Source organism: Octopus bimaculoides, chromosome 9 (assembly GCF_046866305.1).
Source record: "Octopus bimaculoides isolate indiv1 chromosome 9, ASM4686630v1, whole genome shotgun sequence".
NCBI classification, from domain to species: domain Eukaryota; kingdom Metazoa; phylum Mollusca; class Cephalopoda; order Octopoda; family Octopodidae; genus Octopus; species Octopus bimaculoides.
The window spans coordinates 49,446,476-49,472,772 of NC_142936.1; the positions used below are offsets into that span (position 1 = coordinate 49,446,476).

At 35.2% G+C, this 26,297-nt stretch overlaps 1 protein-coding gene across 2 annotated transcripts in view; it reads right to left on the reverse strand.

Annotated features, from left to right (window-relative positions):
* Positions 1 to 1,195: 1,195 nt before the first annotated feature.
* LOC106878856 (uncharacterized) overlaps positions 1,196 to 26,297 on the reverse strand; it is a 33,411-nt gene continuing 8,309 nt past the window's right edge. For both annotated transcript variants that reach the window (XM_014928197.3, XM_089357515.1), the window contains exons 5-18: positions 25,598 to 25,758; positions 23,491 to 23,595; positions 20,768 to 20,956; positions 18,201 to 18,302; positions 15,754 to 15,894; positions 14,757 to 14,853; positions 13,719 to 13,785; positions 11,892 to 11,972; positions 10,829 to 10,950; positions 9,416 to 9,620; positions 7,686 to 7,761; positions 6,395 to 6,542; positions 5,443 to 5,522; positions 1,196 to 4,187 (exon numbers count right to left, since the gene is read on the reverse strand). In XM_014928197.3, the coding sequence (XP_014783683.1) occupies positions 4,076 to 4,187; positions 5,443 to 5,522; positions 6,395 to 6,542; positions 7,686 to 7,761; positions 9,416 to 9,620; positions 10,829 to 10,950; positions 11,892 to 11,972; positions 13,719 to 13,785; positions 14,757 to 14,853; positions 15,754 to 15,894; positions 18,201 to 18,302; positions 20,768 to 20,956; positions 23,491 to 23,595; positions 25,598 to 25,758 (1,686 nt within the window). In that variant the 3' untranslated portion in view covers positions 1,196 to 4,075. The remainder of the gene's footprint in view (positions 4,188 to 5,442; positions 5,523 to 6,394; positions 6,543 to 7,685; positions 7,762 to 9,415; positions 9,621 to 10,828; positions 10,951 to 11,891; positions 11,973 to 13,718; positions 13,786 to 14,756; positions 14,854 to 15,753; positions 15,895 to 18,200; positions 18,303 to 20,767; positions 20,957 to 23,490; positions 23,596 to 25,597; positions 25,759 to 26,297) is intronic.

Sequence of the window (26,297 nt, forward strand, 5' to 3'; positions counted from 1 at the left end):
AATCAATAATTAAAAAAATCTAAGTTCAATTACAAAATTAACTTTTTTTTTTTTTTTGTGGCAAGTAGCTTGCTTACCAACCACATGGTTCCGGGTTCATTCCCACTGCGTGGCACCTTGGGCAAGTGTCTTCTATTATAGCCTCAGGCCGACCAATGCCTTGTGAATGGATTTGGTAGACGAAAACTGAAAGCTCATCGTATGTATGTGTGTCTGTTTGTCCCACCAATATCGCTTGACAACCGATGGTGGTGTGTTTACGTCCCCGTAACTTAGCGGTTTGGCAAAAGAGACCGATAGAATAAGTATTAGGCTTACATAGAACAAGTCCTGGGGTCGGTTTCCTCGACTAAAGGCGGTGCTCCAGCATGGCCACAGTCAAATGACTGAAACAAGTAATAGGATAAAACTATGCTCATCAAATGAGATTGTATCTCTTGAAGTTCAAAATTCTTTTGTCCTTTAATCATGCAAAGTAATGTTGGGCTTTTCTTACAAGTTTTCTTTACACCCATTATAGCTTAACATTTCTCTAATGAAGTTGTGGGTTCAATTCCTGAGCTGTGTCCTTGAGCAAGATACTTTTTTACATTGCTCCAGTCTACTTTACTGAAAGTAAACACCAGCAAATTACTGGAGCCACTCTTTCTTTCCAGCCCTCAGTGTCTTGATATTCTATCGAGTCTGGAGTGGGAGGGCCAACAGGGTGTCTATGTCTGCTTACAACTACATAAGCACCTCAAAGAATTAGAGAAACCCTACTACATACAACTAAATCCTAATTGGTGGCAAGTGATGGCCATGGTTGGCTTTTGTGTGTGTGTGTCCAAGTAGAATATTGAGTCCAGTAATGATGGATGACATCTGCTTTCTAATAAACATGAAAAAATGAGTTTATATAATTAAACTCAATGGTTTCAAATTTTGGCACAGGGTCAGCAGTTTTTGAGGGGTAGGGGAAGTCAATTACATCGATCCCTTGGATAAATTTAAGCTCAAAACAAAGACAGACAAAATGCCTGACCGCATTTTATCTGGCGTGCTAACAGTTTTGCCAGCTTGCCATCTTCATAATTAAATTTAACGAAGCTTTGAGATGATTTTACAAAGCAATTTATTTTATCTAATAATAATTAATATGAAATGACATTCTTCAATTTTTTTTTTTACGAATCAATAACAAAAACATCAATGATATATTTTAACAAACTCATTAATTTAATTGTCCACTAATCACAATAGTTGCTGCCATATACATTTTTCTTTTCTTCTAATTTCAAAATCTACTGTCTTAAGTCTTGTACCATATATTCTAATAAAAAGAAATGGAAGAAATACATCCTAATTCACTCCAAAATAAACTCCAAACAACTGGAGTCAACTTATGTGACAGTACGTTAGTGTGTTTTATAAGGTATAGTTTTGAAATATTTCCATATTGTGTTGAATCAGATATTTCAGAACGCAATTAAATTAACAAGGATACCTGAAAAAAATGTCTAGTCATTTGCCTTAAATAATATCTGTACTATACATATGTTATCAGAAGAGGTTAATTTCAGTTCTTAAACCATAACCACATAAAAGTCAATGAGAAACTCATTCAACACAATACAAAAAGGTTTGTGTTTTCATTTTTTTTTTTTTTCTTTACAATGACCTGCTTATATTTTATTTCCCTTTCTTCACACACATAGATAGAGCAAAGGCAGGAGATAAGGGCAGAAGGCAAGATTCTGCAGATGGATGGATATTTGTGTATATGTGTGTTTGCATATAGCTTTTTTTAATGTAGTTATTTATAAATATTGATTGAATAACTCTCTTTTAAGCAGACTACCGTATCAACCCTTTCCTGAGACATATATAAAAGCAAATTGATAGATAAAAGAATTTCTCTCTAGTAACCCCCACTCAACTGTTTTTGCTTTTATGAAACTATATCATTCAGGTTCTTCTCCCCTACCTCAAACAGCTACCCACCTGGAGACATCTACAATATGTAACAGTACAAAACCCCACACAGTCACACACTTCTTTGTATGGGAGTGTGGGGACTTCTCTAGTGATAAAGTACCAGCTAGTATCTTAATTTATGTGCCTAATAAATTAGGATTATTCAAATTATAGATAAGAGACAAGACGTTTTAATATTTAAGATTTTGATGTATATCACTAGAACAGTGGATTGGTAAAATTGTTACAGTATCAGAAAAATGTTTTGTGCTTTTTGTATCAACTTTGCTTTTCATCCATCTGGGGGTTGAAATATTTGGCTAATGCCACCCCTCAAAATTGCCTTCTGCCTGTTGTTGGCACTCCGTCATTTACGACTGAACAGCCTGCTTGTGAAATTAATGTGCAAGTGGCTGAGCATTTCACAGACACGTGTACCCTTAACGTAGTTCTCTGAGATATTCAGCGTGACACAGTGTGACAAGGCTGGCCCTTTGAATTACAGGCACAACTGAAACAGGAAGTAAGAGTGAGAGAAAGTTGTGGTGAAAGAGTACAGCAGGGTTCGTCACCATACCCTGCCGGAGCCTCGTGAAGCTTTAAGTGTTTCGCTCAATAAACACTCAACGCCCAGTCTGGGAATCGAAACTGCGATCCTATGACCACGAGTCCGCTGCCCTAACCACTGGGCCATTGCGCCTCCACTACAATATCTGTATATCACTGCTAAATGCACATTTCCCATCACTTATACATAAGTGGTTGTGTAGGGGGTGGGTATCAGTTTTCCATGCTGGCATGGATTGAATGACTTGACAGGAGTTGGCAAGCCAGAGGACTGCACCAAGCTCCACTGTCTGTTTTGGCACAGTTTTTACAGTTGGATGCTCTACCTAACACCAACAACTCTACTGAGTGGGCTGGATGCTCTATATTCTAATTTTAATCATCCCGAAATTTAACCCAAACTTAGCTCAAAATGTTATTTGTAAGGGGCGTCCAGCTGTGACACACTGCCTTCAAGTCTTGCTCAAGCCAGACAGAAAAATTTAATAAATGTATGATTTTGTAATTTAGACACAAGGCCAGCAATTTTTTTTTTTTTTTTTTTTTTGAGGGGATGGAATTAGATGATACCATCAACACTGGTACTTGACAGGAAACTTTATTGACCCTAAAAGAATGAAAAATAATCTTGACTTCAGTGCGATCTGAACTCAAAACATAAAGAGCGGGAACAAATACTGCAAGGTTTTTTTTTCCTGATGCTAATTTGACTTGTAAAAATGAGGGTAGAATGGCAAATGGCACTCTTTACTCTCTAGTTCTTTAGTTCGTTGTAGCCTTCCTACCTTAATTTATGCTAGCATAGTTTCTAATAAGCCATCATATTTTGCTTTTTACTTCATTAGTCATTACATTCTAATAAATTACCAATATCCAATACTTAACTGAATAAGACAAAGAATATTTAATGTAATCAAATGTAAAACATTTGCAAATTGGGATGAAAAACTAGATATAGAACAGTCATTAGGAGATAGTAGATTAGCAGAACCTGTAAAATACCTTGAGGAAATTTGGTCATTTTTGAGAAGAAATCCTGCTAGAGTTTTTTGGCATGTACTGTTTGCTCAACATTAATCAACTATGTATCTAAGCTTTACCCTAAATTTATGGCTTTGTGCCATTACATATATGTAATGGCATATATAAACTTCCAAGAAAACATGAAATAATTCTTTTTTGGAATAGAGGCTCTCAAGGGCTACATTAAGGTAAGAATAAGAATTTGTAAATATTGGGTTGAAAATCCTGTTTGGATAGCAAAAAAAAAAAAATACTTTTCTTTCCAAAAGGGTTTTTCGACTTGGTATTACAAACTATTATTTATAGCTTTATGAGAATGAGGGCCCCTATTCCCAAAAAGAATGCATATATTATATGCATCTCTCTAATACAGTTCTGTGTGTATTTTTTTTTCTTTTTATGAAATATGGTAGATATCTTTGCAGACAAAGCTTCTGATCTGCAGTCTGTAACGGATATCTGGTATTTACAAAAGAGTTCACTCAAATGAAGTTAATAATTATGAATCTAAAATATCTACTTGTTGACACTATTTCCATATTCTCTTGATGACATCTGGAGATGGATCTCGTCCACGGAACATTCTGAAAATTTTGTTGGCTGATATTGAGCCACCCAATGCAAGAAATGTGTCGCGAAATCTGGAAACAAGACAAAAAGCAAGAACAAAGTTATTGGGCCAGTAATTAGGTCAGTAAAATTAAAAAAAAAAAACACTTAGGAGGATTAAATAGGTAAATAAAAAGAAATGTGAGTAATAATCACAATGAGAGCATATTAAGAATAAATGTTTTTCTTCTAAAATGATTGAAAAAGAAATATTTGATCCATATTATATAAAGTTTTTTTTACAATTTCTGATATTCAAAATATTTGAAGAAAGATTTTCTTAAATTAAAAATTATCAATCATAGTAAAAAAAAATAATAATAGGATAAAACATATTCTGGACTGCAGTCAATGCTACTTCTACAGTTTATCACATAAATAAATGTGTTTGGTAAAATGTAAATGCTTCTTTCCCAAATACATATAAATTTTGAAAAATATATAAGTACAGCACTCTCTGCCATCTGAACGAACAGGACATTCTATCATGACAGAAATCTTTAAGGAATTATTCATTAATTATTATTAAGTGAAAAAGGGTACTTGGAAGCTTTTGTGTTCAGTCCATGTCTGCCTACCCACTTGAATTCTAAACCCGATAATTAAAGTATCTAATTATGAACAAAAATCAAATAGTAATATAAATATTTAAGAGAGTTTAAATGTCAGTAAATTCAGTTGATGGAAGGAGCTTCATATTATAAAATTTCCAACAATTTTAATGTTCAAACACTTACCTCCAACGAGAGTGGAATGGTTATCTGGTGTTTTACAACATAAAATTGTAAGAGGGGAAGAAATCTACAGTCCAGGGAAACAATTGAAGATTTGCATCAATAAGAAACAGTAAAGAGGAAGAAGGCAGCGAGCTGAGAGAAACGTTAGCACGCCGGGCGAAATGCTTAGCAGTATTTCGTCTGCCGTTACGTTCTGAGTTCAAATTCCGCCAAGGTCGACTTTGCCTTTCATCCTTTCGGGGTCGATAAAACTAAGTACCAGTTACGCACTGGGGTCGATGTAATCGACTTAACTCCTTTGTTTGTCCCCTCTATGTTTAGTCCCCTGTGGGCAATAAAGAAAGAACAGTTAAGAGGAAGAAGACCCCCACCCTCCTTAAAGTATCAGGATTTATCTCCTATCTCAACAAACATTTTATGAATTTTGAAAATTGCACTGTAAGCCTATAATCACTATAAATGATATTCAATTACTGGAGCCTCCAGTACTCAGCTCTCAACTCATGGGTTACAGTTTAATTGTAAGAGATAATCTTTCACAGTTACTTACCGTCTTCCAATGGCTGATACAAGCTCTGTCTGTTCCAGACCAACTTCTTCAAAAGCAGCAAAGATGTCAGCTGCTATCATCTGAAAGGAGAGATTTAAATTTAGCTTCTGTTGGTGTTAAGGGAATCTAGCCATAGAAACCATGCCAAAAGTAGACATTGATGCATGACACAGTACTCCAACTAGTCAGACCATGTCAAACCTTCCAACACATGCCATCCTGAGAAAGTGGATGTTGCATTACGATGAAAGTGTGAAAATTGAAGCAAAAAATCTTGAAAAGATTCAAGTAAGTTACTCTTGGAATTGACCCAGCTGTTAACAATGTAACTCTTATTATTAGGGAATGCTATTACCAAATTTTGCACCAAAATGAAATAGCTGAGATGTTTAGATATCAAACAACTGAATAAAAGAGTCATGAGTTCAGATCTCAGTCTAGGCATTCCACTGCAACGTCACAGTTATATATTGCCTCAACTTCTTTAGCTGAATAATGTGTACCAGGATAAAATTTTTCTATCCCTGAGTAGATTTATTTTTTTCATATAAATTAGCCAAATGATGGGGAGGAGTAATGTCTTTGACCTTTGCATGCTGCTCTCCCACACTGGTGAGATTGATGTAGCTTGATATTTGGACTGAACATCTGTAGGCAAAATGTCCTCTGCAAAATAGGGACAGCAGCAGCCCGTCGGAGAAATGAACCCTGCGAGGTGGAGTGGCTACTGCAGTGAGTGTCACTGGCCATTCTCCACAGCAACGCCATTGCAGTCATTACTGTGGGGTGCAGCTGAGCACCCCACTTGTTCTAGGACATGTGGCCCATCACCCCCGAATCCATTTTCTTTAATTTTTTATTTTTTATTTTCTTTCTGTTCCATCTTTTTAAATCAAGATTTGAAATAAAGTTAATGTAATGTCAAAAAATAAAAAATTAGGTTGCAACTTACTTCAGACCACTTATGAGAGTAATAAGCTGCTGGATGTTGATCAGAGAAAATATGGGTGAAAGAGCAAGGATGGGCATCATCGTCACTGAGAGGTAGTAACATGTATTCATCCCAGATGCGATTCATTATATCATGCCAGTGTTCTTTGCTGGAATTTCATGAAAAAATAATAGAGAAAAAAAGGATTGATATGAGATGAAAATGAATACCACTCGCATAATATATAACTTAAAGTTTTAATGATATTGGAGTTATGGAGATGGCAGGAAGCCTGTTTCAAACTACATTTGATGTTCAAATTTTGCTGATGTTTGGTTTAGTCTTTCATTTCTCTAGTGAAATAAGTACCAGTAATATACTGGTTTTCATTCGACTGACTACTTACTCTTCACTCCTACAAAATGCATAACCCTTGTCTTTATATAAGAAATTGCTTTTTGATACATTTGTTCTAATTACTGTTTTTCTAGGTATCAATTACTGTAACTACTGTACTTCTGGGACACTTTAACCTCCAAAACACATCCCAATTTTAACTTGTGGATTTTGAAAAAGGATGAACATAAAAACAAGATCTCAGCAAGTTCCCAAACTTCCCATTTCCTATCTCAGGGTTGAACAGCATTTCTCAAGAAGCAGGCCACATGAGACAAGGCTTACTCCTAAAAGAATTTAAGGTATTTTTTTGTTAGGCATGCTATTCACCATTATTATTGCCATGCCCAAAACCATCATTGCAAAGACCACTATATGATTAAAGACATGAAGAGAAGGAGTAAATTGAAGCTAAGCTATTTTACATCAACTGCACACAATTTCATGTCTGTGTGTTTATGTAAGTAAATATTGTCTTGAGCCCGAGGACCATAAGGCCAGTTACATGTTTTCCATCTTGTACAAGTGACTGTGCCCCCTGAATTAGGTAAGTCTGTTGCAGAGTTTACAGCTAAGTGAACTGGAGCAAGACGAATTGTTTAGCTCAAGAATATAATGCACCATTCAATCTGGGAAGCAAAACCACAAGTACAACATGCTAACCATTAGGTCATACACCTTCATGTATCTGTGAAAGAAATGAATATTAAAATGAAGGATTTGTAGGGAACTGGTCAGTTTGCCGATATCATTAGCACTGTCAATTCGCCAATATCATTGGTACCATGACTTTACTGATATCATTAGCCCCATCACTTGGCTGATATCATTGGCACTGACAGTTTGCCAATATCATTAGCACCATTATTTTGTTGATATCATTGGCACCACATAAGCAGAGAAACAGAGTACTTACCTGATATATAATTCCATGTCTAATGCACTAAGGTAGAGCTGTCGCATCATATCAAATCCAATCATGTGTTTCTGACCTGACAATAACAAATTTTATAAAAAGCCATATCAGAAATAGAATCAAATTAAATAATTAATATTAGTTTCAAATTTTGGCACAAGGCAAGGATATCAGAGAAGGAACTAAGTCAATTACATTGACCACCGTGTTCAACTGGTACTTATTTTATAGACCCCAAAAGGATGAAATGCAAAGTCAACCTTAGCAGAATTTAAGCTCAGAAAATAAAGAGGGGTGAAAATTTGCTAAGCACTTTGCCCAGTGAACTAATGATTCTGCCAGCTCACTGCCTTAATTAGATAATATAATTAATACTGATAATTAAATGGACAAACTGCTAGAAAATATATAACTTAATCTGAACCAAAATGGGGATGTTGACCTGCTAGAAATAACATTCAAACTTCCTTGAAATTAGATCCATCTTGGTAAAAGAGGAGTACAATGGTCAATGCAAAGCAAGATAGACAAAAAAGCAGGAGGGCCTTGGGTGGAATGCCTTCTATCATAGATTTATTAGACTAGGAATGACCTGGGGCTAAACAACAGCAACCACAATATAATTGTATAATTCATTGAACTTTATCATTACAAAGAATGCTGGATGACAGACTCAGTAGAGTGGCAGACTTGCTCATTTTGATTACATTCTGAATTCAAATCTTGCCCATGTCAGGTTTGACTTCCATGAATTGATGGTTAATAAAGCAAGTACCAGTCATGTGCTGGGATTGATATACACAACCATACATCTCCTGGCACCTTGACAAAGGGCCAAGACACCTGATGCCTTGCTATATTCAAGAAAACCTGTTCTTCACGTCAGAATTGATACTAATGGTGATGTCATGTAAAAAGCACTGGTGCTGGTGTTACATAAAAAGCACTCAGTACACTCTAAAATGGTTGGCATTTGGAAGGGCATCTAGCCATAAGAACCATGCCAGAACAGATAATGGAGCCTGGTGCAGCCTCTGACCTTGCCAGGTCCTGTCAAACCGCCCAACCCATGCCAACATGGAAAACAATTAAATGAAATGATGATACACTGCTTCAAATAAAAAAAATTTAAAAATACTGCAGTCTATTGTATCATTAATCATTGATATCAGTAGGAAAAATGAATGTGCAGCTCTATTGATCATATAGTTATGAATTCAAATTTTATGACAATTATTGTGTTGTATTCATGGGCATGGTACATAAGTGTATAACTGTAGTGTGCTCCAGTTTACTTAACTGACAAAAGCAGGTTGTGCTTGTACTTCATTGTTGAGTGGTTAACAATAAGAATAACAACCACCTGAAGAAAACCCAGACAGCTTCTGCTCAAATTTATAATGTGAGAAAAGCAAGTTAAAATTAGTCCACCATGCAAATATGGAAAAATGACTAAATACAGACAGGCAGAGGCATAAACATATGATTAAGGAGTTTGCTTTACAACCTCATGGTTTTCAGTTTAACCCTCAAATGTCTTCTACTGAAGCCCCAGGCCAACTAAAGCTTTGTGAGTATGTTTGGTTAGGGAAATTGAAAGAAGCACAATATGTATGAGAAAATTAATAGTTGAATATTTTCATCTTAAAGCCCATCACGCCTTTATACATGCAAATACACACAGCCCCCACTACTCTCACACAAAAACCAAAGATATAAATAAAGAAAACCTTTAAGAAGTGTGTCCACCATTTCATCAGGCATAGGTTCGCCTGTCTGATAGTGAGATGTTAAACTTTTCAGGGTACGTGCATCAGATAACCACATAGTCATGAAACTGGAGCAGACGTGGAGTGCATCCCATTCCACATTTCTTTGACCTGCTATCTCACTGTATGGAACTGTAGTTAACATTTGTTGTAGACCGTGACCAAACTGGAATAAAACAGAATGAATTTATCAAGGAAATATGACAAATATCATTATCATTATTAACGGTTTCATTTCTAAGAACAAGATAATTTTTTTTAAAACTCAGATCCCATCTAGAGCAGTGGTTCACAACCACTTTATTACTATTTTATTCTGGTGGACCCCTATAGCCATTTCTGTTTAAAAACTAGTTTCATAGATACTTCTTTCAAAATTCATATTTTGTTGATCACACAATTACTTATGTAGGTTGTATTATGTAAAATGTCAGACAAAGAAACATAGCTGCTTCTTGCAATGAATACATCTAAAGCAAAATTTTTTCATGGACTCATAAATTACAACTGTGGACCCAATTTACTATTTTTCTTGTGTGGACCACTCTTTCCCCACAAATCTTATATGGACCACAAGGGGGTCATATGGCCTTTGGTTGAGAACCACTGTCCTAGAGGGACAGACACTAAGCAGATATGTCCTTATCTATCACACAAAAACAGTGGTTGCAGTCATAAGGTAAAACAAAATGGAGGCAAAGCATACATCTGATTGATAATTTAGTTAAATAATGGTTACTCACACCACACATATAAGTAAGTAAATGGATCTCTGTTGGTTTTGACAGTGAGGATTCAGTCACTCAAATGAATTATCCACTCATCGAATTAATGAGTGGCTGAGTATTCCACAGACATTCATATCCTTAACGTAATCCTTAGGCAGAATCAGCATGATGCAGTGTGTGACAAAAAAAGTACTTCTGGATTATAGGTACAATACATTTGATGGGTTTCCACACAGTTTCTGTCAACCCAATTTCACTCAAGATTTGGTTTGACCCGAGGCAAATGATTTTGTGGGACCACGTGGTTGCAAAGTGAACTTCTTAGCTACGCTGTATCCACACTAAAACACACACACTTGAATGAAGGGTCAATGCTGAATATAACAAACCAATCAATGATGGCATGTAAAAAGCACACAGCACACTCTGTAAAGTGGTTGGCATTAGGAAGGGCACCCAGCCGTAGAAACCAGGCCAAATCAGACAGGAACCTGGTGCAGGTCTCCTGCTTGTCAGCTCTGGTCAAACCGTCTAAGCCATGCCAACATGGGTTAGATGAATCAATCTCTTGACAGCACCTGCAAGTGAACTGAGTAATGAACTGATATTAGAATAAAGGGCTGGGTTAAAGATAAACTGTCAATACCTCTGAGAACAACATATGGACTTCCTGAAGTGTCATAAGAGTTGGTATACTGGGCACAAGTGGTTTGTGAAGGTTTAGCACCAAATAAGAAAATGGTTTCAGGTCATGTAAATCACTTCGCTCTGAAAAATTAAAGATAAACTAATTAATTTATTGATTAAATTTAATGTCTAGAGGAATTATTATAACTTAAAACAGGTTTGCACAACACATATATTACAACATGCAGACTGCAACACATGAAGCATAATAATACATGGGCCACGACACATTGAGCATTAATAACATTCAAGATATTGTGATTGACAGAGTGTATTTGTCTCATTGCATATCTCTGGACAACTTCTAAACTGATTCCTATACTGGACGAAATGGGGTTCCAGACTGGAGATATAAACTGAATGTGGATGTACCACAGCCATAGATAAGTGGCAAGCAGCTAACTACCGTTTTACTGAGTGATACTGAAACATCTTTAGCCCTTTTGACAATTTTAAGAATGTGATGAGCCCAGTGCAGATCATTGTTGATAACAATAACTAGGTCACATTTACTAGTAGACTTCTTAAGGTTCGTATTGAGGAAGGGTTAAAAAAAAAAGGTATCCACTGAGAACATTAATTTTTTTTTTTTTATCATCTTGGTTCCATGGTAAGAAGTTTGCTTCTCAACCGCATAGTACTGGGTTCAGTCCCAAGGTGTAGCACCTTGGGCAAGTGTCTTTTACTATAGCCTCAAGCCAACCAAAGCCTTGTGAGTGGATTTGGTAGACAGAAACTGAAAGAAGTCCATCGTGTGTCTATATGTCTGTGTTTGCCCCCACCACCAACAGACAACCGGTGCTGGTGTTTACTTCCTCACAATTTAGCAGTTCAGCAAGAGAGACCAATAGAATAAGCACCAGGCTTTAAAAAAAAGAGAAAAAGTTCTGGGGTTCATCAGTTCAACTAAAATTCTTCAAGGTAGTGCCCCAGCATGGCCACAGTCTAATGACTGAAACAAGTAAAAGATAAATTTATTAAAGAATATAATTTAGAAACAATAACAATGTAATGAATCTCACCTCGACCAATTTCCATCCATGTTCCACTCATTTTACCTTGATGTGCATAGGGATCGAAAAAGAAAGATGCCCTATATTCACCTGAAAAAAATAAATAATTTGAAAAGGAAGTAGTTTCAATATAACATTTCTGATGGGTATAATTAACCCTTTAGCATTCAGATTATTCTGTTAAACGGAATGCTTATTTATTCACATTATTTGGAGTTAATCATGCCTTGTTTTGTAGTTTCAAGATTTTGATGAGGTAACTGAATTTTTTGAATGACATTGTAGGGTTAGTGTCAGAGGCCAAATCTGGCCAGTTTGAACATAAAACAGGTAGAATGTTTTAGCTGAATATAGCTGGTTTAAATGCTAAAGAGTTAAATGTATGATTACTACTGGTGAATTTATAGCTCCACATAGAATTTTACCAATCAGTCTGCTTCCAGTAAACTAGTGTGGTTACTTCTATATTTAGTAATATTGGTTTAAAATTTTGGCACAAGGACAGCAGTTTCAGGAAGGGGTTAAGTTGATTACATCAACTTCAGTACTTCACTGGTACTTATTTTATTGATTCCGCCCAAAAGGCAAAGTGTACCTTGATGGAATTTGAAGATGATATATGCTGCTAAGTGGCTTGTTTGGTGCAGTGATAATCTTTTGTTTCAAATTTTGGCACAAGGCCAGCAAGTTCGGGGGAGGGTGTAAATCGATTATATTGACACCAGTGTTCAAGTATTACTTATTTTATCAACCCTAAAATGATGAACAGCAAAGTTAACCCCAGCAAAATTTGAACTCTGAAGGTAAAACGGACGAAATGCCATTAAGCATTTTTCCCGGCACTAACAATACTGCCAACAAGTTCAAGGGAGGGTGTAAATCGATTATATCAACCCTAGTGTTCAAGCAGTACTTATTTTATCAACCCCTAAAGGATGAAAGGCAAAGTCGACCTAGGTGGAATTTGAACTCTGGGTATAAAACGGACGAAATGCCACTAAGCATTTTGTCCAGTGCGGTAACAATTCTGCCAGCAAGTTAGGGGGAAAATGTAAATCGATTATATCTACCCCAGTGTTCAACTGCTAATAATTTTATCAATCCCAAACGAATGAAAGACAAAGTCATCCTCGGACATAAAAACAAATGAAATGCTGTAGAGCAATTTGCCTAGTATGCTAACAGTTCTGCCAGCTTGGTGTTTTACTGTATTCAGTAATATTACTGGTTATGGTATATAGAGTATATATAGGATAAAGATGATAAACACAAGATGAAGTTTATACCATTTGTTCCTTACGTGTTTCATTCACCATTGTGGCTATTTGCATCTTATGCAGTGGATGCTCATAGCACATTCAGATGCAGATCCACAACGACTTTTCGGGGGGCTACTATTACATTATGTTTCAATAAAAAGGTTATTTTTATTTACTCATAATGTCACTTTGTTTTTTGAAGGATGAAATGTAAATAGATATAGTTTCCAATATCTTACTGATAAATACTTGCTCAGAAAGGAATTGAATTCAGAATATCAAGACACAACTAATCCAGATATAAAGTGTTCAATATGGCTCAATACAATATTTATTAAATTCAATACATTCAGATGCACAGTTTCCCACTTTCCCTATATGTGTTTATATATATATATATGTTTACAAATCTATCTAACTATTTGGAGGAAATCAACTGTTGAAAAAAGAAAAAAAACTTGTGGTAGAGAGGGGAGAGCACTCTGACATCAATTTTTATGCAGTGGCTGGTAATTGGTGATATCTTAAAAAATACACACTAAAATAGTAAACCATAAGAGATAAAAAAAATTCTTACCTTTTTCATCATAAACACCAAACAGTTTCACATCTGGCAGTGAATTGTCATTTTGATCAGATTCATCCTGTTGTACAGAATAAAAAATCTTTTTAAAGTAAAAAAAAAAAATCCAGCTCTAAATTTTGGAAGAAAATAAATTCTAAGGTTTGAAAACCTGAACCAAGTTTTCTTTCTCTTAATATTTCTCTGAAGGAAGGCAGTAAGCTAGCAGAAATGTTAGCACGCTGGGCAAAATGCTTAGCAGTATTTCGTCAGTCTTCATGTTCTGAGTTCAAATTCTACCAAGGTCGACTTCGTCTTTCGTCCTTTTGGGGTCGATAAATTAAGTACCAGTTATGTACTGGAGTCAATCTAATCGACTGCCACCGCTCCCCAAAAATTTCGGGCCTTGTGCCTAAAGTAGTAAAGAATATTCCTCTGAAGAATCTCTGCAATAACATTACTCAAAAGGATGTAATGCCTAGGGTCAGGGGCTCTTTCCAGGATGAGTTACTATTTCCCCAAATTGAAAGGTCACAGCTCCAGCACTATGGACATGCAATTAGAATGTCACAGGAAAGAATTACAAGACAAATTTTTCAAACTGAACCAACTAGCAGGAGACCCAGAGGTAAATAAAAAAATGAGATGGTTAGATAATGTCCATAGTCTCAGTTGGTCATGCTTGGGAATCCAACCAGAAAGTCTAATATTTGAACACTACTTTCTGCAAATTATAAATTTAATACAGCATCAATTAAATTATGCCTAAACCAGTATTGTTGCATATTTGTAGTGTGTTGCTGAAGAAACAGAAAGCTGAATAAGAAAACAAGATTTGATTTATGTATTGTACCTTTCCACCTACCAATTTTGTTTCCTCATAACTTTCAGAAAAATAGATATATCTAATGAAATTTTCAATGAATATCTTTCAGACCTCTTAAGAGTTGAAATAAATAATCAATCAAGTATAGGAGTCAACATAATCTGTTAAATCCCCTCCCCTCAAAGTGACAAATTATTATGATGTACTTGAGATAACTGTTCACAAACCTTGATTATAATTCCAAAAAGTTTTTCACAAAACTTGAAGAGAGAATTCAAAACATGAGACAACGGGAAATATTGAGCTATCTGGCTTTCATTGATGCTAGATAAACAAAGAAATAAAAAATGGTAAAGACATATTTTAGGAAATTTATAGAAATCATCATCATCATCATCATTTTAATGTCTACTATTCCACCATGCTTGCATGAGTTAGAGGAAACTCGGTGAGACAGATTTTCAACTGCCCTATGCTGCTCCTAACACCAACTTCTCCTGTTTCCAAATAAGGAAACACTTGCCCCTAGTCTTTTGAATGTAAACAGTACATTAGCCACACATTTACTTGGAAGATTGCAAACAATTGAAGCTGCTTACAATTAGCATGTAATATCAAGATAAGGAGACATAAACATACTCATGCACAAACGCAGACACACACATACAACAGGCTTCTTTCATTTTCTGTCAACTATATCCACTCACAAAGCTTAACTATAGAACCATATGTGAACCTACATCCACACAACCATGATGTCTGCATTAATGTACAAATATACTTCAATGTAGTGAGACATAGGCAGTTAAATGTAGAAGGGCTAGAGAGAAATGGTGCAAATAAAGCCTTTTGGAAATATAACATCAATTTGCATGGAAAGTAGGCCATAGATAAGAGAACATTTTATGTATGCAGGAGAGGAATTTGTACTGCTATGGACATATGATGTACATGAACAAGGAGTGCTAGGTTTTTAAATCAATCATCTGAACACCTAGTTAACATTTAAAATAAACCAAAGAGGGATTTCTAGAGTATAGTAGTAGTGTGGAGGAAAGATAGGCAAAAAGAACTTAGTGTGGATTGGGAAGTGAAACTTAAGGTATTTTGTTGAGTTTGAACCAAGATTCTTCATTCTACATGTCTCATGTTACCTAACTATGAAAAATAAATTATTTGCAGCCACAAAGAAAACAGAGAAAGTGTATTTGTAATTCTACTCACCCATAATACTGGTTTTTGTGTATCCTTCTCCAGTAAGGAACATCCCAACACTGTAACTCATGGGGAAAGCCTTCAGAAACAGCAAAATCCTGCAACTCTTCTAATTCTTCTTTAGCAATAGGTTTAAAATGATTTTTATATCTAAACAAACAAACAAATAATAATAATAATAATAAAAACTGTAAAGGTTGTGCCTATGTTAATTGGTGCATTGGGACCAATAAGTAAAGATATAGACAAATGGTTGAAGGAGACTGGAATAGAATGTACTGTAGAGCTTCTACAGAAAGTTTGCCTCTTAGGGACAGGAAAGATTATCAGGAGGGTTCTAAACACTAGAAAGACTAGTGAAAGCTTATGGATACCTAGGATTACAGGTAGTAACTTGCTCCCCACATAGATCCTACAAGGAATAAGACCAAAGCTGAGTCAATAATAATAATAATAATAAAAGCAAGAAGACGATATATGATCCTAGAGGAGCAAAATAAACAAACAGTGTAAGGTCATAGATTTTGCAATTCCCTATGATAGTAGACTCAATACCAAAGAAATTGTAAAAATTGAGAAACATTAGGATCCAGCCAGGGAGCTGAGGAGACCAAGACAATAATTATTCCTGTAGTAATTGGTGCACTTGGCACAACACCTAAAATGCTTCCTAAAAGACTGAAAAAAGTGGAATTTAAACTTGCATTGTTGTCTTGCAGAAAAGTATCATCTTATATTCTGCAAGAATCTTAAGGAAAGTTCTTAAGATTTGAGAAAACTTGTTGTCACTGAACCTCAAGATAAAATCCCTGCTAATCAAATTAGCATGTACCAGCTTACTACTACTAATAATAATAATAATAGTAGTAAAAATAATAATAATAATAATCCTTTCAACTATAGGATCTTAGGGGTGGGAGCTAGTTGATTGCATCGACCCTTGAACTTGATTGGCACTCATTTAATTGACCTCCTTGAAAGGATGTAAAGCAAGATCAACCTTGGCAGCATTTGAACACAGAATGTAAAAATGGACAAAACGCTGCTAAGCATTTTGCCAGCTCACCACTTAAGTTCCGTTGATGGTGGCTTCAATACCAGTAGAGTTTATCTAGAACAGGTAATGTCCCACTGTAGATTGTCCATAATCCCCAACCTAGTATTCCAGACAAGACTACTAAGACTGTCATCAATGATGCCCAAATTGCTCCCAAGCCATTGCCGTGCATACCTTCCATTAACTGACTTTTCACTGATTGTTTGGTCCAGTTGATAGTGTGCAGTACATGCTTGCCTCATGGTCCATTTGGTAAAGTATATCATTCTAGATGCCCAAACATGATCTGCACTTAACCAAGGACAGTATCTCAAAAAGAAGAGCTGTAGAAAAGTATACTACACAAATGGCAGATATGTCAGCCTCAGTGTCGGACTACATATCATCAACCCCAGCAATTCTTCCCCCAAAATATGTGGCTGTATAACTAAAAAATTCACATACTTATACAGGTTGTTCAAGCTAAATTTGACAATTTTTACGTCTTTTTTTTTTCAGAAACAGCTTGATGTATTGGTGAACAATGAAAGACAGTGAAGTATAAAGATTAAAACTGTAATTGAGAAAAAGTTAACTGACATTGAGAACTGGAAGCTTTCTAAATATTGGAAAAGATTACCTGTGTCATGATGATTTGCACCAGCCATCAAAATGCCAACATCATGAATGTTACACAAGGCTCGTGAACACTGTAAAGGCTGTAAGATGTGACATGAACAGCTGCAATGATGACTATGAAGCTATAGCCAGCAGGAACAAACACACCAGGCATTTGACTACATCTGCACACTGGAATCCATCCCCACATCTTTGAACAACGTCTTAAGCTCAATTCAGACAGTTACATGAAGCTGCTGGAGACTGTTGTCAAACTCTGACTGGAGATGGTTGCTGTTGGAAGGCAACAGGATTTGGCTCCTTGCATACTTCCACAGAAGTAGTTGTTGAAGATTTTCTATGACCTCTCCAGCCCCAATTTCTGGCCTCCTAATTCCCAATTACTATGTGTGGGGTGCAGTTGAGAAAAACACCAACCAGTTTGCCAGCAACATCAAGGCCAAGCTGGTGGGCCAAGATGAAGGAGGAATACATGTGCGAAGTTCCAGACCCTTCTTGAGACCATGGTAGAAGCTACTTGATATTTTTTTGATTTCTTAAAATACTTTTATTTTTAGCTGGAATATTGTGTTTTGTTTTCCTTTTCCATTTACATCCCTATAACTTGGTCATTTGGCAAAATGAGACCAAAACAATAAGTACCAAACTTGAAAATATGTACAGAATAAATTATGGCAAATAAACTCTTCAAAACTGATACCCCAGCACGTCCACAGTGCAATGATTGAAACAAGTAAGCGAATAAAGGAATAAAGAAAATAGGTATATGTATGGAACTTACGTTTCTAACATGGTGAGCACATTCTCTACAGATCCTGCCATTTTGGTCTCCATAGACATATGAGCAAAACTGTTATACCCTAAAATGTCAGCAATGTCCTGTCTGCAAGAAATAGAAAAAAAAACCGGTTCTTAATAAATAAAACTGGAGAAATAAGTTTTATATAATAAGTTCCAAAAATTAAACAGAAATACAACAAAGATACAAATGGAAAATTCACAACCAAAAAAGGACACTGCCATTTCCTTGACAGTTATCATCCCAAAAATCCTTACAATTTCAATGGTCATGCCAACAGAGAGAAGCTGTTGGGAATGGCAAACGAATGTTTAGGACAGTGACGGAAACAAACACAAAACAAATATTTATATACATATAGTTAGTAGTTAATAAACTGTATGGTAGTAAAGCACATTCACAGCAGCATCCTACCTGTGAGGGATCGATACTAGATGAGTCCAAACGATTATAGCGATCAATAAAGATTCTCGTATATTACATCTTCCATCCCTCTCATTAATTATATATATCCGCCTTTTTAAGTCCCACTCCCTGACCCCGATTGTTCCTGTTAATATAATTCTAAAATATTGGAGAGTCTGAGAAGATTATTGCTGAGATTTATCCAGAGTGATTTTCATAAGAGCTAACCAGTCATACTGTCTCTTAAGACAGCAAAACATTCCCTCAATACACACAAGAGAGAAAAAAGCCAGGTCAGTTCCTCCTCATTTTTGCGATTATCAAAGAATATCTATATGTATTTTTCCATACATGTATTTTCATACTTACACTGTTTCAAACATTTTCATCTTGTTATCAGAGATGTGTAATAATCAGTATGTAACACTACAAAGTTCATACAAAGCTTTATACTTTAAATATATTCCTCTTATTATCATCAAAGAATGTATATATGCATTTTAATATTCAAACTGTTTTTTAACATTTTTTATTATTCTCAAAGACTTTTGATAATCTTTTTCTAAAAAAGTGAAACCAGTTAAGTAAATAAATATCTTTAAAATAAATGCATTTTCAAACCTTCTTTCATATATATTTCCACTCGTACGGTATTCCACAACTTTATTATATATATATATATATTTTATTTAAAAGCAGCAGAAATATAACAAAAGACTGTTACTCGGAGTTTCACGTTCCCGTTCATCGGACAGTTTTGTTAGAAAAACTGTCCGATGAACGGGAACGTGAAACTCCGAGTAACAGTCTTTTGTTATATTTCTGCTGCTTTTAAATAAAGCATATTATTCTACCTCTGGTATTTGAGTACTCTTTTTTTCCACCTTGTTGCATGCTTACTCTGGTATATATATATATATATATATATATATATATATATATATATATATATATACTGAACAGTATTAAATCCAATTTTTTAGGTTAGTTTTGCAAATTTAGATATTTGCCATTACTTTATCAACTACCATCATTATTATTTCCATGTCTATTTTCCAATGCTGCACAAGGTGGGACAGGCCCCTCTCAATCCTCTTAGACCTATGTCCGCTAGTCTTTGAGACCCAATATCCTGAAAACTGACATTCCACACTGATCATGTAAGAATGATATAGTTAATTTAATCCATTAGCATTCAGATTATTCTGTCAAATGCAATACATATTTATTCATATTGTTTTGAATTTAATCATGCATTATCTTGTAGCTTTAAAATTTTGAAGATGTGATTGTTTATTTTTAAAATGACACTAGGGTAGATGTGAAAGGCTAGATCAGGCTGGTATATTCATAAAACTGATAGAATATGGATGAGGGTTGATGACAGAATTCAGCCTAATTTCTGTCTGACCTATACAATCATAGAAAAATGTCCATTAAGATAAGATGGTGGTGGTGGAGGTGTATTTTCATGTGTAAAAAAACATTTTAAAAATTACTAAATTCTAAAGGTCTGGGAATAGTGGCAATTTGCTGTACTTGAGAAGACACATCAAGCCAAGTAAGATTGCTGCCATACATACAGGCTTATCCTTTACAGGTGCTGATGCCACATAAAATGCACTCTTGGTGGTGGCACATAAAAAGCACCCAGCACACTCTGTAAAGTGGTTGGCATTAGGAAGGGCATCTAGCTGTAGAAACCATGCCACGAGAGATAATTGGAGTTTGGATAGTTCTCCAGCTGGTCAGCTCCTGTCAAACCATCCAACCTATACCAGCATGGAAAACAGACATATGATGATAGTGATAATGGTGATGATGATAGAAGCTCTTAAGTAAAATATTTTGACATCCTTGTGTTTTGAAGTGTAACAAAGAGAGTAAACAAATTTCACAATTTTTAAGTTGGATGAAAATTAGTACATTTCAAAATTCTAAGATTCATTAATGAAAAAATGTTATGCATTCAATCTTGACCTCCAAGTCTTCTCTGGGTCTATCTTACCTCTGACTGAAAGCCATTACAAATTTACAATATTTTTTTACCATTCAATGATCACTTTTCATTCTCATCTCAAACATATTGCAACGACTGAAAAAAAAAAAATCTCATAATAAATATATATATTTATATATATTACCGAAGAAGCCTTATTTCATGAATAATTTTGTGGTTCGCAAGATCTCGTTCCTGATGCTTTGGTCCTGCACGGCTATTGTATGCTTGCCATACATTCCAACGAAGTGTCCGGTTGTGGCAGTGCTCCAGGAATGCTTGGTATACCTGACTCTGAAGTGTGACTTGCCATGGTCCAACTTTGGGTTGTTGTCTGGTAATTGAAATACAGTTTCATGTTAAACATAAAATTATTACAAGGACACTTAATGGTTTCTTTAGACCAAACAGCAGTCCAACAATTTTTGAGAAAGAAATATAGTTTACAGTCAGATGGTTTGGTACTGTAATATATTACTGAAACAGTTTTGGTATTTAATTTAGGCCTATGGACTGAAGAAAAACTAAATCAGTTTCAATGGAAATTTGAACTTAGAACATAGAGGAATTAGACTAAATATTGTAAGGCTTTTAGTCTGGGGATGTACATTTTCTGAAAACATGTCAGCCTTTCTAAAAAATATTCCCATAATTGTGTCTGTTCTAAAAAATTATTTGTAACGTCGTATGTAAACAAACAAGTTTGTTTTTCGAAGCGCTGAAATGTATGGTAGAACAAGTAGAAAGATAAATTTTATTCAACACAGATACTAAACAGTATAGATATAAAGGATAAAATTCTTTTCTTCTTTTTAAAAGCAGAAAAATTTGTCAGCAGCCAGCCATGAGGATCGAACTCACCGATCCTCATGGCTGGCTGCCGACAAATTTTTCTGCTTTTAAAAAGAAAAAAAGATTTTATTTTTTATATCTATACTGTTCAGTATCTAATTATTTGTAAGTTAAAGAACGATAAAGTCACTAGAACACCTGATTCTCCAACTGGAGGAACCTCCTCTTGACTTTGCTCAGTAACATTTATTTGGTGTTGGAATTTCATTTTGAGGATTTGCTTTAGTCACTCCACTAGTCCTAAGGGTTGATCAGGGTGTTTGTAGACATCTCATCAAAATGTAGATAGCCAAAACAAACACCACAAAGTACCTAGTCTGACAATCAGACAGTTCTGCCAATACACTACTCTGGATTGATAACTATTTTTTATCACTCTCAAAAGGATGAAAGGCAAGGTTGACTGTAGCAGGATTTGAATGAAAAAGTTCATGAAATTAACTAGAGTTAAAGTGATGCGATAAGCTTTATGTAAAATTGAAAGAAAAAGAATATTTAAAACATGGAAAAATGTGTGTAGACATGGACATGCAGTTAAGAAGTTCATTTCCATACACAACAGTTCTAGGTTTGATCCCCTGGACCAGTGTCTGCCATCATAGCCTCAGATAACCAATGCCTTGTGAGAAAAATTTGTTAGAAAGAAATTATGCTGTAGCATGTGTATACACACACACACACACACACATATATATCACATTAAGTTCTCTACATAGTTCATGGTCTGCTGTATTCTTACCAAGCAACACTAAAACTATTTGATGAAGGCCTAATCAATCAGACTCAAGCTGTAATTAGTAAAAGTCAAATACATATTAGAAGAGGTCAAGTATATATTATTAGTTTCAAATCAATATTGAACATCTTAACAGTATTAGTTCAGATCATATTATATATATTAGAAGTATTTGGCAAGAAATCATTGTATTTAGCTGTTGTTGCTTAGCATCAAGCCAGCTTTGATTACACAGATCTATGGCAGGTAATCAAACAGCTAACCCTAAGCAATAATTCTGTTATTCTAAATAAACCATACTACCATCTAGTAGAGAACCATACTCTGACATGCAGTGATTTGCTGTTTGGCAGTACAGACATGTTATATTTTACCCCACAACACACCAGTCTGTTTTAATATGTTCACACAGTCTATGGTGGTGGCCACAGTGGCAGAGAGTGATGTAGACTTGGTCAGAATTCTCTGTCTTTATCAGTAATAAAATACACCACAAGGCAATACCTAAAATATTAACTAGAGGTCATTCATTACATTCCAGCTATACTTACATCAGATAATTTTGCACATATCAGCTATACAAACTTGAGCTCATATTATACATTTTCACTACCTTAGATAGAGGTTATATTGTACATTTTGGCTTTGATAACTAGAAGTCATATTGTACATCATCATCATCATTTAACGTCTGTCTTCCATACTAGCATGGCTTAGATGGTTTGACAGGAGCTGGCCAGCTGAAGGCCTGCCTGGATTCCATGTCAGTTTTAACATGGGTTTCTATGGCTGGATGCCCATCTCAATGTCAACCACTTTACAGAGTGTAATGGATGCTTTTACGTGGCACAAGCACAGGTATTTTTATGTAGTACTGGCATGGGTGCTTCTTACATGGCACTGGCACCATACATCTATGTAGTGTTGGAACCTTTACATTTTCATTATACTAAACAAAAGTCACACTGCTCATTTTGGTTATATTTACAGGGTGGACTTAGAGCATTTTCTCATGCTAGCAGCATATATGTACACCCACACAATGAGCATCTGCATTGTTTCTGTGAGTTTCACTTACAAGATATTAGTACAAGACACACAATGTACTACTGGCAGTGAGATTGAATGCAGTACCACGTGGTTTCAAAGTGAACTTCTTCACCACATAATAGTTGCTTGCACCTGTGGAAAGGTGATGTCTAGTTTTGAAAGAATGTGTGTATAGCTGTAGAATTTACAAAATTAGCCAAAAGTTTCCAAAACAAAGAAATTCAACTTACTTGTCAGCAGCCATCATGGATATTATAGCAGGAGACATGTTTTTGACAAAAGAGTAATCAGTGACCCATTGAGAAAACATATTCTGACACACCATCACTTTGCTCCTGAACAAATTGAAAAAGAAATATATCTTATATAATAATACCTTAATAAATGATTTTTTTTTTTTTAAATTTGCTTTTTTAAGTAAAGATGGTAAGCATTACCCATGAATTTTTACAAGGCCCCTGAGACAGGTGAGAGAGAGTAAGGTATCTTTACACTGGAGACTTGGTATGAGTTTGTTTTTTTTTCTTTTTCTACAATAGGCATAAGGCTGGAAATTTGGGGGGTGGGGGCAGAGACTAGTTGATTATATTGAACCCCCACGCCCCACTCACTGCTCAAAATTGACACTTTATTTTATTGACTTTGAAAGGATGAAAGGCAAAGAACCCTGGTAGAACTTGAACTCAGAACATAAAGCCAGAAGAAAAGCTGCTAAGCATTTTATCCGGCTGGTTAATAACTCTCCCAGCATAAATTCTTGCAACAGAATGGACTCCACTAAAGGCACCCAAGATGCCAGGTATTGTTATTAAACAAGGCAATGGATTGAAGTCTACCACTCAAGTGAGCCATGGTGAAATTTGAACTAAGAAAGCAAAATTTCAGAGGAAATACAGCAAGGTATCTGATCCAAAGTTTTTTAAGTTCAACCAATCCATCACTCTTGGTACACTTTTTAACAACCCCAAAATAATGAAAAGCAAATATGATTTGGGCGGGATTTGAACTCAGAATGCAGAGAGAAAGAACAAAACCTTTGAGATATTGTATCTGATGCTAAGATAGTCTATTCAATTGATTATTTTAATGCATATAAGACTCTTCTCTATTTATGTTCTCTGGCTTAAAATTTATTGTGTCACACTAAAATTCTATTGTTTCTTTCTTAGCTCTGTGACCATATCATTCATTTAAAGTAGTTTTTCTCAACCATTTTTCAACTATGGACCCTTTGATTCCTATTTTACTTGGATAGACTCTCTTAGCTATTCAATGTTAAAAAAATCCTATTATATTTTTATAATTAAATATTATTACAAATTGTATAATAATAATTATCAAAATATTTTGTGTATTGTAGAAGTACAACTAATTTAGTGTAGATAAATTTTAACAAAATCTTTTATGGACTTCAAAGGTCATATGGACCTCAATTATGAACCACCACTTTAAAGTAAACAAGTTATAAGTGTTGAGTATTATACTAAGATAAATTTGAATACCATATATAATGTAAATACAAGCAAACTTTTTAAGTTATCATCCTTCATATAATAATGAAATTTTAATGGACATTTGTTTTAATTTGAACATAGAAAATTAAACAAGAGTGGTTTCATGTATGTTAATAACATAGAAATATAGATTTTGGGTTGATATCAAAAGAATTAAAGAGAAATGAAAGCTTTGCAAGCAACATTCTCAAGGATCAGCTATATGCCACTAACTAGTGGTTTCATTTACCATTAATTCCTACAAAGAAGGCCAAATATACTTAAAAATATGTAATTTCTTGTTTGTACACATTTAGAATAGAGGCAAAGACATCTTCAGACATCTCACTGAATTTAACTTCATTAGTATTATGATAGTTGAAGGTTAAAAAATACAGTTGAAGGATATCATCATCATTTAACATCAGGTTTTCATGCTTGTACAGGCTGGACAGTTTGGCAGGAACTGATAAGATAGTGGATTGTAGACTAACCACCATGGTAGAGAAGGAATAGATTAGGGATAGGATGATTGAGAAAAGTGGGAGGATAGTGTGTGTGGAAAGGTGATAGAGTGGATAGTGTAGAGGGGTCTAGGGCTATCCTATATTATAAGAAGAAGTATATAAAGATGTGAGGGAAAGGGGACATGTAGGGAACAATAAACTAGGATAGAGGAATCATTAGACTCAGCAAAGGTGAGAGAGGTGTAGGGGCCATGGAGTTAGGTCTTGGGAGAAAAATAAGAAGGGGCATTAAGGAGGTACAGAAGCTGTCGGGAGAGGATAGGAGGCAGAGACAGAACAAAGAAACTTGTTTGGCAACTGTGAGTAGTATATCTTACCTAAATGTATTCCTTTCACGTGTTAGTTTGCGTAAGATATCAATAAACTTTTTCCTGCTGGACCCACTGATCTCAATGCCATTTAAGTGGCCTTCTAATAGATAAAGATTAAGTAACTGCTGCTGGTAGCAATCCAATTTAGAACGGTCTGCATTCACTTCCTGAAAACAAGAGAAGAAAATTATAAATAAATACATAAATACTTTAACCCTTTTGCATTTAAGCCAGCCATATCCGGCCAAAATATTTTATTTGTTTTATGTTCAAACTGGTCAAAAACACTCTCTTACGCCTACCCTACAATGTCAAACAAAAAGTAAATAATCCCATAATCAAAATCACAAAGCTACAAGATAATATATGATTAATTCAAAACAAGGTGAATAAATAAGCATTATGTTTGGCAAACTAATCTGAATGCTAAAGGATTAAAGGAGATGAATGAATAGTTGTGTGATTTAGAAATTCCCTTTTTTTCGTTTTTATTTTTTACACTTGCAGTGCCCATAACCTTTACAGGAGCTCTGAAACTGGTGAACTTACTCATATCAATGCTCTGCTTAAACAGTTGCAAATCAACACCCTCTAAAGGAAAGACACAAGTAGGGAGCAGATTCCAGAGGGTCAAAGTTCTGGGGAGAAAGGACTGGATATAATTGTTAGTAAGGGTCCTGAAGACAGTGGGTGTTGGACACAACTG